Source organism: Alligator mississippiensis, chromosome 2 (genome assembly GCF_030867095.1).
Source record: "Alligator mississippiensis isolate rAllMis1 chromosome 2, rAllMis1, whole genome shotgun sequence".
Classification (NCBI taxonomy): domain Eukaryota; kingdom Metazoa; phylum Chordata; order Crocodylia; family Alligatoridae; genus Alligator; species Alligator mississippiensis.
The window spans coordinates 170466613-170480356 of record NC_081825.1 but is presented as its reverse complement, the minus strand read 5'-3'; the positions used below and the strand labels follow the sequence as shown (position 1 = coordinate 170480356).

At 53.3% G+C, this 13744-nt stretch overlaps 1 protein-coding gene across 1 annotated transcript; it reads left to right on the top strand.

Moving 5' to 3' along the window:
- The first annotated feature begins 4437 nt into the window (after window positions 1-4437).
- CDK2AP2 (cyclin dependent kinase 2 associated protein 2) lies at window positions 4438-9839 on the top strand. Its single transcript, XM_019494142.2, has 4 exons — window positions 4438-4929; window positions 8444-8544; window positions 8660-8792; window positions 9448-9839. Exons 1-4 carry the CDS (start codon window positions 4815-4817, stop codon window positions 9513-9515), a joined length of 417 nt encoding a protein of 138 aa, XP_019349687.1. The 5' UTR covers window positions 4438-4814; the 3' UTR covers window positions 9516-9839.
- Window positions 9840-13744: the final 3905 nt, after the last annotated feature.

The window sequence follows — 13744 nt, the reverse complement described above, 5'->3', positions numbered from 1 at the left end:
TGGAAGGAATAAAGTGCTGTTGTTCTTCACATCTGTGTGGTGAGTGGAGAAGGGACACTTCTCCCAGAACTGGTGTGACTGGCTACTCTACTGTGCAGCAAGAGGCCTGGATTTTTTGTTGGGAGAGGCTAGGGTCAAGTGGGATCCACATTGTGTGTGGGGTGTGTCTGGGTCAGATATGGGGGGAGGTCCATGTTGTGTGTGGAAATGAGAGAGTCAAGAACTGAGGGTAGGGTGACCATTTCTAAATTAGAAGGCAGGACACATGCCTGCCTTCCACCTCCCTCCCACCCCAAGCACAGACGGAGCAGAGCTGAGCCTAGCCCGATGGGGGTGAGGGGGTGGGGGGTGGCTACACACCCCCTCCATGTCTTTTTCCCTGGGACTGCACACAGCAGAGGGGAGCTGCTCCCTGCCCCGCCACTGAATGAACCACCCATGACTCTATCCCAATCTCTGGCTGGGTCCTGCAGCTGCATGTTCCTACCTTGGGCCCCATGCACCACCCCGGCTGGGTAGCATCCCCAGCCCCAGCCTCAGCTGCTAACCCTGCCCCACTCCCTCCCTCACCATGGGGACCTCAATCTGCCTCCCCACCCCAGACTTATCTGTAGGCAGCTGGGGGAGCTGCTCTCCCCTGCTGCCTGGGGCTGTGTTGCTGGCCACATGCGTGAGTGCACACATGCATGTGGCTCCTCCCATGTCTTGCTTCCCTTAGCCCCAAGCAGCCCCTTGCAGGCTGAAAGGGGAAACCTGCTGTTTCCCACAGTTTTCCACAGCAAATGGAAAACCTGGCTCCCTGCATGCTACTGGGAAACCCAGGACAAATGCTGTCCAGGAGTCAAGCAGCCTGGGACAAGGATTTGACCTTTAAATTTTGGGACTGTCCTGCCCAATTAGGAACGGGTGGTCACCTTAGTTGAGGGACCATATTGTGTGTGGAGCACTAGGGTTGGGAGTGAGTGGAATCCCTGTTTTGTGATCTGGGGAGATGGGACTGGAGATGAGGACAGGTCTATTTTGTGTGTAGGCAGGAAAGGGGGCAGACTAAGCCAAGGTGTACTCTGCACTGGGTCAATCAGTATTAGTTTGTTAATGAAATTTATTGATAACACACTCCTGCTATTTGTGCCAAGGTCATTAAAGAAAATAATTTCAGTCTCAAGACCGATCCTGGAGGCACTCCCTTCTGTTATTCAGCCCAATATTTCCCCTTTCAATGCTACCAGCTGTCATCTTCCCTTTAATCAGGTCCTTACTCACCCAACAGTTCTTGTATAGTATTCATTGCTTTCAGTTTAGCTAATAATTTCCTAGGTGACATTCTTTCAAATGCTTCTCTGAAGTCCAGACAAATGAGCTCTACTACATGTTCTTGGTCTAGAAAGACTGCTATCTTAGTGAAGATGCAGGATGGAATGTTTAAACTTTTGTAAACTCGTATTGTAATTTTTCCCATTTTCCATATAACTAATTTTTAGTCTTCAAAATTAATTCAAAATGCAACGATTAAAATTAATTAAAACATCTTCATATTATTAAGGCCAGACTAACAGATGTGCTGATGAAACTGTAAAGGTGTCTTGCTCAAAGTGTGAATTTGAGCCCTGCTGTGGAGTTGTGCCAAAAGCTGCCAACAGTTGACTTAGCTATAAATAGATACCAGGTTTCTGTGGCTGGGAAATTAAAAGGAGCTGGCAGTGATACTAGCCACATCATTCCCTTGTGTGCTGCTGACTGGAAACTGGCTTGTTTTAACCATGCTAACACAACTAGCCCTTTGACTTGGGCAGAATCTCAACCTAAACAGGCCTCTAGTTGCCCAGGTCACTCCTTTCTCAATAAATACAGGCACTATTTATTTTCTAGCCATAGGATACAATTCTTGATTTGATAGATTAATTACAAATCCTTGCTCCCAGACCTGTGATTGTGGGTGTTGAGTCTTTCAGAATTCCAGGATGCAGACTGCCAAGCCCCCACCCCTACATGGGCACATTGAGCTCTTAGTATTCTGTTTCCCATTCAGCCGTGGTCATTTCCATTTCCATACCCTCTCACCCTGCCTTTGGCTCCACTGTCAGCCTAACTTTCCTTACTGCAAAATGAGAAGTGGGTGCATCTACATGTGCTATAAATGCACTTACTGCACATTAAAAAAGGAGTAGTAAATTGCACCTGGGGAAAAGTCTTACATGTGTGCTGGCAAATTTGCTCCCAACTGGAGCAGGTGAGACAAGGGATGTCCCTGTGCCCCCTCCCCCCTGCCCTGCTCTGCCTTGTTGCAGCAGCCAGGGGGAGCTCCAGGCTCCCCGAGGTGCCAGCTCCCGGCTGGCAAAGGGCAGGGAGCTGGTCCCAATCACCACGTGTAGGGGAAAAGCTGTCCTAGCAGCTGGGACTGCTGAATCCCAGCCACGTGGGGATTGGACCCAAGTGGCTGGGAGAGGGGTGCTGCCTGGCAGCCATATGGGAATCAGGAGGGTCCTGATCCCCACATGACTGGGAGAGGACCCTTCCCATCCCCACATGGCTGTCTCTGCCAGGTGAGGATGTTTCTTCTGGCCATGTGGGGACACCTCTCTCGGTCATGTAGCTATTGGGATCCTGAGTCCCACTTGGCTGGGATGCAGCAGTCCTGGCTGCCAGGACAGCTCTCCCAGCCATGTGGTGATCAGGACAGTCCCTGTCCCTATGTGGCAGGGAGACAGTTGCCCCTGCAGCCAGCACAGCTCCTGCCACATGGGGCTTAGCCTGGCAGCAGTGGGCCCCCTGGTGCCTGGACTGGCCCAGAGCAAATGCTCCTGGCCAGCATCTGCACATGCACTACTGCACAGTGGCTAATGTACACTTGATCTACTACTACATGTATTTTCAGGTAGTAGATAACTGCACATTAGCCTATAATGCAGTAGCTTGGCATATGGATAAATAGTGACACTTTACTACGCAGTAAATTAGTCTATTGTGCAGTAAAGCATCTCCTGTAGACACACCCAGTATTTACTCAGTTTGTGGCCCACATTGCACCCCTCACTGCATACTAGCCACCCCGCTTCTGTCCTTGTTCTCTATTTCTTTTGTTATTTTTCTTAAATGTTGCAATGTCTAACACGTCTTAATGTTTAGCAATTCTCACTTTATTCTTAAATTTCTTAGCTTTCTGGGCTGTTCTGACCATTTATCCCACTTTTTGCAGACTCTGCTTATTCCAAATATCCTTCCTGAGGTGATATCCCTCCTCCCCACTGAATACAAGGTCCAGATAGATGTTTGCATCTTTGAGTTTCTGCACTTGAATTCAATTCCCGGGGCTCCTTAGGCTGGTTGACTTCAAGTGTGCCCTTCTGAAGCAGCCTAGATACAGACTTATTTTATTTTAATTCTTTGTGAATTAGACTGAATCATCTCATGATGATTTGACCTACACTCCCCCTACGCGTCACCAATGCTTCCAAGAGAAATGCCACTGGGAAGCTAAAGACCACAAGGCCTAGGGAGGCTGCAGCACCCACTGTAATGCCCTCTCCTGGAGCCAGCGGTGCTTTCCCTACCTTCCCCCTCACATGAACAGGGAACTCTAGGGATGCAGAAAGAGGTGCAGCTGCCAGCTGTAACTCAAAACGACTTTTGGTTCTGAGTTACAAGCTTACCCCAGACGAAACAGAAGTTCACTGTTGGTTGGGGGGGGATCTAGCTGGAGGCCAGGTTCCCACAGCAATGGCGAAGCTCTGTGCCAGCGTTCACCTTTTCGAGAATGAGAGAGGCGAAAGGCCATGGAGGGAGCTCTTCTTCGGGCTCCCTGGCTGGTGCCAAAGGGTAGAGGTGAATTGGAGCCTCTCCCCGAACCTAGGGGGCCTCCAATACACCTGTCCCACTGGTGTACTCCCTCTGCCCCCTTTCCCCCTCCCGTCCTGAAAACAGCGACAGGCTGGGAGCTCCCAGACACAAGTTACAGAAGACGCTAGTTTGAAAGGTCTTTATCTGATCCCTCCTGCAACAGGGGGTCAGGTTTTCACCAGGCAGGCCGTTTTTGAAGCTGTCTGCAGCCGCGTGCTTGTGTTTGGTCACAGCTAGAAGCTGCTTTCTGTGGCCTGATCAGGCAAAAATGGTCACTTCTCTTGCACCACAGAAAGCAGGCAGCCTCCCGGGGTCCTTTTCCTGCCCAGCGCCCCGGAGCGCCGGCGGGGCGGGCTGCAAGAGCTGCACACGGGCTGGACGCGGAGGAGGCGCAAACACGAAGTGCTGCAGGAGGACACGAAGGCCCTACGCACCGTGCGACACACGACACGAGCCGCCCCGCCCGGCCAGGCCAGGCCAGGCCGCGCCGCAGAGCGTCCCGCTGGTTTCCTTGGAGACGGCGGCGATCGGGAGGCGGGGCGACGTGATGAGGTCACAGAGCGCGGGGGGCGGAGCGCGCAGGCGCAGCGGCGGCGTCACTGCGAGCGGCCAGCCGGGGTCGGAGGCGAGCAGAGCGCGGGTCTGGCTGGCAGCCACGCGCCGCAGCACCGGCCCCACCCAGCGCGAGAGCGCGCCCCGAGCCGGCCAGCGCGGGAGCGCGCCTCCTGAGAGCCGGGCCTGCCTGAGCGCGACCGCGCGCACACACCCCACGCGAGGGCACTGCCGACCCCGCAGCGCCGGGACCCAGCGAGGAGAGCGGGGCAGCGGCAGCCAATCGGGAGCGAGGGGTGAACGGCGCCGGCCAATCGGCGCGAAGCGCCTCGCCGGCCGCCCAATCAGCGTCGCGCGCCGCGGCGGGGGCCGCCGCCAATCCGCGCCACGAGCCGGGAGCCCCGCGCGGCCGTCGCCCGTCGGGGATGTCCTACAAGCCCATCGCGCCCGCCCCCGCCAGCAGCTCCGGAACCGCCGGCGCCAGCAGCAGCAGCAGCAGCGCCAGCCCCGCCGCCCCCGGGCCCGGGGCCCCGCCCGCCGGTGAGGGACTTTCCGCCTCGCGCAGCCCCCGGGCGGGACTGGCCGGGTGGGGGGAGGGGGGTGAAACCTTCGCGAGCCGGAAGTGGCCTCTGGGTCCTAGTGCGAGACGGTGGCTTTGGGGCGGGTCCCGCCTAACCCTGCGGGGGAAACTGGCTCCTGAGACCACACATGGGAACCTGTCTGACCCGCGGCAGGGGGGCAAGCCCCTCCCCCAGGAGCGTCGGGGCTTAGCCCCAGCAGGAGCCCTGGGACGGCCCAGTTTGGTCCACAGCAGTTCTGGGGGAGGTGAGCGAGGTCCCCCCACAGGTGTAGCAGCAGGAGTGGGGAATCCTGCCCAGCCCAGCCCAGCCGCTTGGGAAATACCAGGTGCCTTGCACTGTGCCCAGCAGTTTTGGCCAGCATGTACAATGCCACCCATTGCAGCCTCTCCCTGGGTGGCCTGACCTGCTCTGTCCCTGCCGTAAGCTTGTCCTGACTGGTTTAGCCTTATGTAACTCAGCCAGTCAAGGAGCTCTGCTTCGTTCTGCTGCTGAGCATAGCCTGCTCTAGGCTGTACTGTTCCTCTAGTTATCTCCAGCCAGCGGTGTATGTCGGGGAGCTTCTGGGCTTCTAGCTGGTGCTCTAAAAGCACCCTTGGGCGTAGCTAGATCATCCCTGTCCAATGATTGTCTCACCTGTTCTTGAACCCCTCCTGTGAAGGAGAGTTCACAGCTTCCCTAGGCAGTCTGGTTCATTGCCTCACTGGTCTAACAGAGAAGAAGTTGGAGTGATGTGATGTAGTCGCCAAACAAGAAAATGCAGTTTGAAACAGGGCACACCTTCATGCCAAAGGCAGGAAAGAAATGCCATCACTCAATGTTGTCTGGGGCGAGGGGCTCCCTTACCAGGGGTAAAGGATAGCTGATGGTGGGTGACTTGACCTGCTGCTAATTGGCCAGCAGCTGAAGCTGTTGCCTTGTGGGCCTTGGTCACCAGGTACTGCTGTGGCCCATAGGACATGTGCATAAGCTTGTGTCCCCCAGGAGCAAGCAGTGCTGCTCCTCTGCCATGAATTGAGAAGGAAAGCTTCGTCAGACCAACATGGTGTCTTGGTTTCTTTCAGCATCCGTGCACTGTTTGTGCCTGGCTAGGCGTATGTAATAGGGGCTCCTGATCCTTATTAGTTGAGTGGAGTGAATGCAGTGCCACAGAGGGCAGGCTGTGGGGGCAGCTTGCAAAGAAGCTGGCTGCAGAGCTTTAACCCTTTATGGAAAAGCAACCTGCACATGCAGGCCATGGAGATGGGCTCCAAAAAATAAGTTTACTAATTAGTGAAGAGGATGCCCTATGCCTGGTTCTGAGAGTTAGAGGTCAGGTGACCCAAAGGGAATGGAGCCTAGGGCAATATAAGACTGGCTTTTAGGTTGGAGGGGGCTTTCTGGCCCAGACCTTGAAGAGAGAAGGATCTCTGCAGAGGGTCTCATAGATGAGTTGTTTTTGTTTCTCTTTCAGTTTATATTAGCTGTGAGGCATGGGGTGGCTAGAGGGGAAGAGTGGAGGCTACAAGCGAGCATCTTAGGGAGTGTATTGTTGAGTGTTTTGGTTTGGAGAAGGTAGTAGCCTTGTGAAGCCATGGCAAGTACCTAGAGAGGCCCTGTGAGTTTAGTTCATTGGAGCTGGGTGGAGACTGCAGGCCCAAGAGAGGGATATAGGTTAAGGGTAGAAACTGGCTTGAGACTGAGGACTGGTAAGTATTAAACAGAGGGAGACAAAGGGTTGGACTGATTGGCAGCCTGATGATGAGGAGAGCAGAATGAAGTGCTCTAAGGCCTGGTCTTGTGTTGCAAGGGCAGCTTTCCATATTTGTATTTATTTTCCAGCCAATGAGGATAGGACGATATCCTGTTCCTCAGTCTAGTTCCCCAGGATAAGTAGGGCTGTCTTCAGAGGCAGGGCAGCTTTTGGATTGGGCCTGAGAATATTGAGAGGTATCCTCCTTGCACCAAGGTGCAACAGTAGAAGGCCAAGACTCACTGCAACCCTAGTGTCCCAAAGGACTCTGGGAGACATTTTGTAGGGAGCTGTCAAGTGAGATTGAGTTAGTGGGGCAGAGGTGACATGCATTGCTGTAGGAAGGCTGGGGCAGCCTGAAGCTGGGCAGGCCAAGGATGGAGAAAGTGAGTTCAGCTCATGTGGTGGTGTGGGCTAGGCACAGGGAGGGCTGTGCCACAATCTCAAGCCATGGCCCATCCTGGGCTGAACTATACAACAGGGCAGAAAAAAGATGTCCCACTCGGTGAGTTTCTCTGACTCACTTCCCGTGTGAGTCAGCAGTCTGGGAGGAAGGTGGGTGCAGGCTGGGATGGCGGTGTTGAGAAACAGCTGTAGCAAGCTGAAGGGGTACTGTGTTGGGTGGACAGGTCCAGGAGGAGCACCTAATATTAGGGCTGATTTCTGAGTTGGGCAGTGGATCTAAGATCAGGCTGTGAGGAGGAGGCTCTTGAAAGGAGGTGGCTCTTCTGCAAGGCAGGATATTGCCTTTATGACATTTTTCTGCAGGAAGCTGACAGAAAACCACAAATTCCTGTGGGTGAGGTCAGCAGGGCCCTTGGTTACATGTGAACTTGGCACAGCTGAGCTATTATTGCCAGTGAAGGGCTCCAGTATGTGGCAGAGCTCAAGTGGGGCTGTTCCCCTCCTCCCCCCAGCCCCCAATCTCTCAAACCCCAACTGTTAGGCTGATTGTCATTTCCTCCCACCCTCCCTAAGAGCCCCATCTGCTTCCAGCTCTGTGCTCAGGCATCTTCACCTTAAGAAGGAGGTGCAGACTGAGACTGGAGGGTAACTCTGGGAAGGAGGAAGTGGGAGCGCTTCTGCAGAAAGGAGAAGGGCCGTTATGTAAAAGGTAGCTCTGAACCTCAAGGAGGAAGGAGCTCTGGCCTTCCTCAAGCTGCAGCTGCCTCAAATGGTGTGTTTGAAAGGGAGGCAGTCTCTTCAGGAGCCATCAGCCGTGATCATGGCACTCATAGGAGTCCAGCCAGACAGGCCCTTTTGTGATCTGGGAGGGAAGGTCAGGCTCTGGTCTGTATGAATACAAAATTGTGGTAGGATATAGGCTTCACTTGGCACTCCCAGGAGGCTGATGCCACAGGATTCAAGCAGGGCAGCACCATGTATGGATGTTCTTGCCAGGGAGGGGAGTGTCTTGATCTATGGGGTAGGGACAAAGAAGAGAAGGAAAAGAACAGGCTCTTCATCCTGGCAATAGTGATAGTGATGAGAACCAGCACTTCCAGGCAGTGCAAGGTCTAAAACTGTACCTTGTCTTACAGTCTTCCTCTTTCTCAGTCTTCTGCCCCTGCTTTCTAGCACAACAGTAGGAGAGTGCACTACCTGACAGCCTCACTGGCATTGTGCTAACCTTCAGCAGTGGTGTGAAGGAACCTTTGTGCCAGGCAGGTTGGTTGAAGCATGGGGAGTTGGAGGTATTCTCCTAACACCCAGATTACCATCCCTTTCTGCTTCTCTCTTTCAGCCACGAGTGTCCCATCACCTTCTGGATCTGTCCCTGGAGCCTCTGCCCCGTTCCGGCCTCTCTTCAATGACTTTGGTCCCCCATCCATGGGTTATGTGCAGGTGAGATTCTGCTTCCGCCCTGGATGGCTTTGTTCATGCTCTCCTTTGCCAGCCAGGCATACTGGGCAGAGTAACCTGGGGATGATGGCCTTCTCATTCTGTCTGCTGCTTGCAGGCTATGAAGCCACCAGGTTCCCAGGGCTCCCAGAGTACATACACTGACCTGCTTTCTGTCATCGAAGAGATGGGTAAAGAGATCCGACCCACGTATGCAGGCAGCAAGAGTGCCATGGAGCGGCTGAAACGAGGTGAGGGGTGTGAGTTTTGTGGGACGCTTGGCTTCCCCTGATACATGCACAAGCAAGCTGAGGAGTTGCTAATAGATAAATCAGCAATTCTGCCAAGAGCCTGAGCCTAGCATTCTGAGAGTGGGAAGCTGCTTTGTGCACCTGAACAGCTTTTGCTTTTGCAGTCTAAGACAGCAGTTCCCAAACTATGGGCAGCAACCCCAAATGGGGTTGCAACATCAGTGGATGGGGTTATGGGGGTGGGGAGCTATGGTTGGGAGTGAGGGGTCATGCTGAGGAAATATGGCCTTAAATGGGGTCATGCTGAGGAAAAGTTTGGGAAGCACTGGTTTAAAAACCTCTATGCGCTGTCTGCCAGTGCCTGGAGCACCTGGTGGAGAGAATAGTGCCAGGACAGTGGAAGCAAAACCCCTGGAGCAGGGGATGGGGATGGCTCCAGCCTTTCCATGTTGGGTTAGGGTAAGCCATCAATCAGCTGGCTCAGGTCTCTTGGTGAGGCTGCAGTTTTCCTGCTGAGCCCTGCCACTTGCAGGAATAACAGCACAGAGATGTGATTGGGGTGGGTATGGAGAAAGCAGCTGATGCTGTGATCCTGCTGGTGTGGGCAATCTGGTTGTATGGCTGGTCTAAGACCTCCCTTTGTCTTCTCTTGCAGGCATTATCCATGCTCGGGCACTAGTGAGAGAGTGCCTGGCAGAGACAGAGCGAAATGCACGCACGTAACAACACTGCCCCATGGATCTTTTTGCGTATTGGCATCTGAGAACCTGGTAGCCAGCCTTCCCCTCTCCCCTGAACCTGGCACCCACTGGTTTCTGAGGACCCCAGGCTTCCCTTGCCCCAACAGACACTTCCAATAACTGTCACCTGACACTTGGGGAACCTCTTCTGCTGGAGTGTGCCTCCTGCTATGAGGTGGTCCTGAGAGGCTGGCACTTCACTGTGTGCTGCCAGTGCCTCTGGGGAGAGGAGCTAGCAGAGTTTCTCATGTCTTTATAAAATGTTTCTATTTATAAATAAGTAAAAGGAAAGCTTTGGGATTCTGAACTTCCTTTGACTTCTGTATTTCATCTTTTTCTTTCTTGGTGAGGTGGGGTTCAGTTGTGACTCACAGCTCATTCCTGTGAGCCTTGGCAGAATGGGGGCCAAATGGGAGCCACCTCCAAGCAAGATGCAGAGACTTGTCTCATATGCAGAGTCTGCCCCAGCCCTGCTGCTTACCACAAGCTCTCCTGGTAGTGAGGAAAGCCTTGTGACCTTATTCTCAGACCCATGCTGCAGGGTGGGCTGGCACATTGGGTGCAACCTATGCTATCAGCTCCAGCCCTAAGGACTGGGCATGGAAATGTATTTTGCTTGCTCTTCCCTGGTTGCTTCTTGGTGTTCCAGTCCACAGCTTTCTCTTGCAGCTTTTATCCTATGGGGAGCAGGGTTTGTCCCACGGCACAGTCTGTGACCAGAGCTCCTGGATCCCCTACAGCTGGCCTCCTCTAGTCATTTGGACCATGTGCCCTGCTGACATCATCTACTCTAAACAACCTATCAGCAGCATGGTCCAGCATTTGAGCCTGACTCACAAGGCTGACATCAGGATAGGAATACCAGCCTTCCTCCACTACTTGTAGGGTGATGGGATGTGAGGGGAGAGCATGGAGTTGGAACCAGGTGGCATGATTCTAAGAGGCCATTGTTTATACTGAAGGGGTTAGTCTTGCTCACCTTCTAGTGGCTGGCTTTTCTAAGAGATGTAAAATCATCCTTCTTCCCTATTGAGAAAGACATTGAGTTCCTCTGTACCTGAGAAGATCTCTGCTGAGCAACAGACTTGGGCAGTTCCAGGAGAAGACCCCTCTGCTCCGACACTAATGCTCTTGGAGAGACCAGCTTCACCAGCTCCTCGTCCTTCCTATTGTGAATTTTTTGTGGCTATGAGTGGATGCTGATGAAGCTCAGCAGCACTATTACACTAGTTTCCCATACTGTTAAGTCCAAGAAGCACAGGGCATTGGGTGCCAATCCTCAGCATTGTCTCCCCTGTCTAGCTCTGGGACTGAGAGCCTCAGCCAGAGGGTTTTGATGTTCCTGTCAAGATGGTGAACTGCTCTGCCCTATCCAGCAATCCCAGTGCCACTTGTTTCCGGCATGCTGCAGAATTCCATGTGACATAGTGGTGCAGAAGGAATAGCTGCCAACTCTGCTTGTGCTCAGAGTGTGGACAAGCATTCTCAGGTCCCCTCCCCAAGCTGATGGATGTCAGTGGCATGGATATAAACATTCTTTTGTGTCTATGCTATGTGCTTCTCTGTCATGATAGCTGCAGGTAATGGAAAGGCAGAGCAGCTCTGTGGCATGCTGAAAGACTAACAGCCCCAAAGGCTGGACTAATTAGAAAGGAAACCATGTTCTTTGGGGGCACCTGCCTACAGTTCAGGAGCAGTTAGCCACCAAGCCCTGGTAGCAGACTTCTTTATCCATGAGTGTCTTTCAGCATTTACTGATAATATGCCTCCAAATTTTGGGGAATGGATGTCAGTGAGGACTTGCCTGTTCATTCTGGGCATCAGGATGCCAGATTACAGGCTTGGATGTGTGTAAGTAGGCCATGGGCCATATATTTCCCAAAGAGGCATCTACTGGGTGTGAAAGCAACAACTCTCCTGGTTATTAGTCCTTTTACCACATCAGGGAGGACAGTCAGTAGGGATCCTATTCTTCCCGTCAGCCCTGGTTAGTTTTTTGGGACAGGTGTTTTCCTGCAGGGATGGGCAGTGCTTTTTAACAGTCTTTAAGCCCAAGGTCTCTACTCTTTGAAACCACACAAAGACCAAGCCAGGTGTTACTAGATAGGGTGACCCTACATCTGGGTTTGGTTGGGACAGTCTTGGATTTTGTAGGCTGTCTCAGCGCCCCAGCCAGCTGGTGAAAATTTAAACAAAAGTATTGAATTGGCACTGTTCTGCCTGCATGTGCCCGACCTGGCTCCTCCTGAACATAGGCTGCTCACGTTGGTGTGGGGGAGGGGCACCTCCCTGACCATGGCACCCTGGGTGGTCACCCAAGTTGCCTACCCCTAAGGCTGGCTCTGACCTGACTGTACAAATCTACAGCCCAGTGGAGTTGGGATGAGGGACCAGCTTTTGTTCAGAGTCCGGGAGAGTTCAAGCCTTCCTCAGGAGGAGGGGAAGTGGTGGAACAGGATGGGGCAGCTCTCCCTGCCCTGAGGGAAGGGGGGGGGGGCAGGGATGTCCCGCCCTGCTCTTCCTTCTCAGCCACCCAGCTGCTGGGGATGCATTTTTGGGTTGCACCGTTCCAGGCTCTGCCTTGGTACTGCAGCACCATGTGCTTCTTCCTGCAGCAGTGCTTCTGACTTGAGGGGGACACACACACACACACACACACACACACACACACACACACACACACACACACACACACACACACACACACACACACACACACACACTGTCCCAGATTTCCCAGTGTCCCATATGGTCACCCTATTCCTAGACCACATTTAAGGGTATGCTGGGTATAGGGTTACAGATCCTAATGGACACTACCACCATAATGTTTTATATAAAAGAACAAGATGTATGACCTCTCCAAACTGGTGTGCATGCCATCAGATACCCTTCTGGATAATGCATTTCCCTGCTTTAGGGATATGACAGCAGATGGCCTTAGCAGGCACACCCCTGCACAGTAAGCAGGAAATCAAAGATTTCAGGTTGTCTTTGCAGATGAGTGGATAAACAGATCGATCTCTGGGTGTTCCAGGCACCAAAAGACAGTGCTGTTTCTCTCATCCCATCTACAGGAAAAGTCTTGCATGCCTCCTCACCCATACCTTATTTTTTGAGTTCTGTACAAGGCAAGGCAGGACTCTGTGGGCTCCATTCTGGCTGAGGAAGTTAATGTGGGCCCCATTCTGGCTGAGGAAGTTAATCTGAAGCTCCCTTCTTCAGATGTTGGTGAAGTGCCCCTAAATGCTCTCACTGGTCTCAGCCCTGCTGGTCCAAAAACAAGATGCACATTCTGGATCTCTGCTCCCCATAACTCACCATGCAAATGTTGTGACACTGCAGTGCAGCTTGTCCTGTTCCCTATCACCATTCTCTTGCATAGCATGAAAGGCTTGACTTGATGAATTTACCTAGCTAAGGAGACAAGGACTGGCATTGTGCAAAAGCTTACTTGTCTTATGACATGGGTTTTCAACCTTTTTTAATCAGTGTACCCCTGGTGGCCGGACATGGGGAGGGTGTGTGGGGGGGAGGGGTGTGGTGGTGGTGGCCACGTGCAGAGCAGCAACAGCACAGGGTGGTGGGTGGTAGTGTCTGTCATTGTGTGCAAACTTCCCTCCCCTCCCTTCCCCTCCAGTGTCCAGTCAGCCAGGTGGCACCTGCACGGCCTGCAGAGGGGCACCCTGGTCCTCTCCCCCCGCCCCCGGCTCTGCTTCTGGGAGGTGGCGCTCCATCCCTGCCCACCCATGTGTACCCCCTAGGGCCTTCCCAAGTACCCCCAGTTGACAACCCCTGCCTTAAGAGATTTCTATGCCAGCCACATTAGACTATCTGCTACAGGTGATGTTTGGCTGCTGACAACTTCAGCTTAGTTGGGGTATGCCTGACATCCTGTTAGCTTCAGGAGTTCAGTCAGCTTTCTCCCACCTATGAGACATGAAGTTCTCTGTGGTCTAGCCAAGGTGTAACTGGGAATTGGCTCTGGTCCCTGTTCTGGCCAATGAACACTGGCAGGGCAGGGATGGGGAACAAGCTTACCTTGAAGAAGCTGATGGGGATGAGTGGCTGGAGGAGTGGACTGCATGCAGTCTGGGGTGAAAGAGCAGGATCCCGGTTGCACGTGGCTGCACGTGCAGGGGGAGGGAGCCCTCATTGGTCGGTGGGAGTTCTGGTGGACTAGAAGGAAGGAGCCTGCACATACAGTTAGCC

Bases quoted from the DNA above. Each gene is read 5' to 3' on its own strand.
- CDK2AP2 (XM_019494142.2), top strand. From the start codon at position 4,815: ATGTCCTACAAGCCCATCGCGCCCGCCCCCGCCAGCAGCTCCGGAACC. The intron at 8,545-8,659 runs GTGAGATTCTGC...TGCTGCTTGCAG, and splicing joins CATCCATGGGTTATGTGCAG to GCTATGAAGCCACCAGGTTC. The intron at 8,793-9,447 runs GTGAGGGGTGTG...CTTCTCTTGCAG, and splicing joins CATGGAGCGGCTGAAACGAG to GCATTATCCATGCTCGGGCA.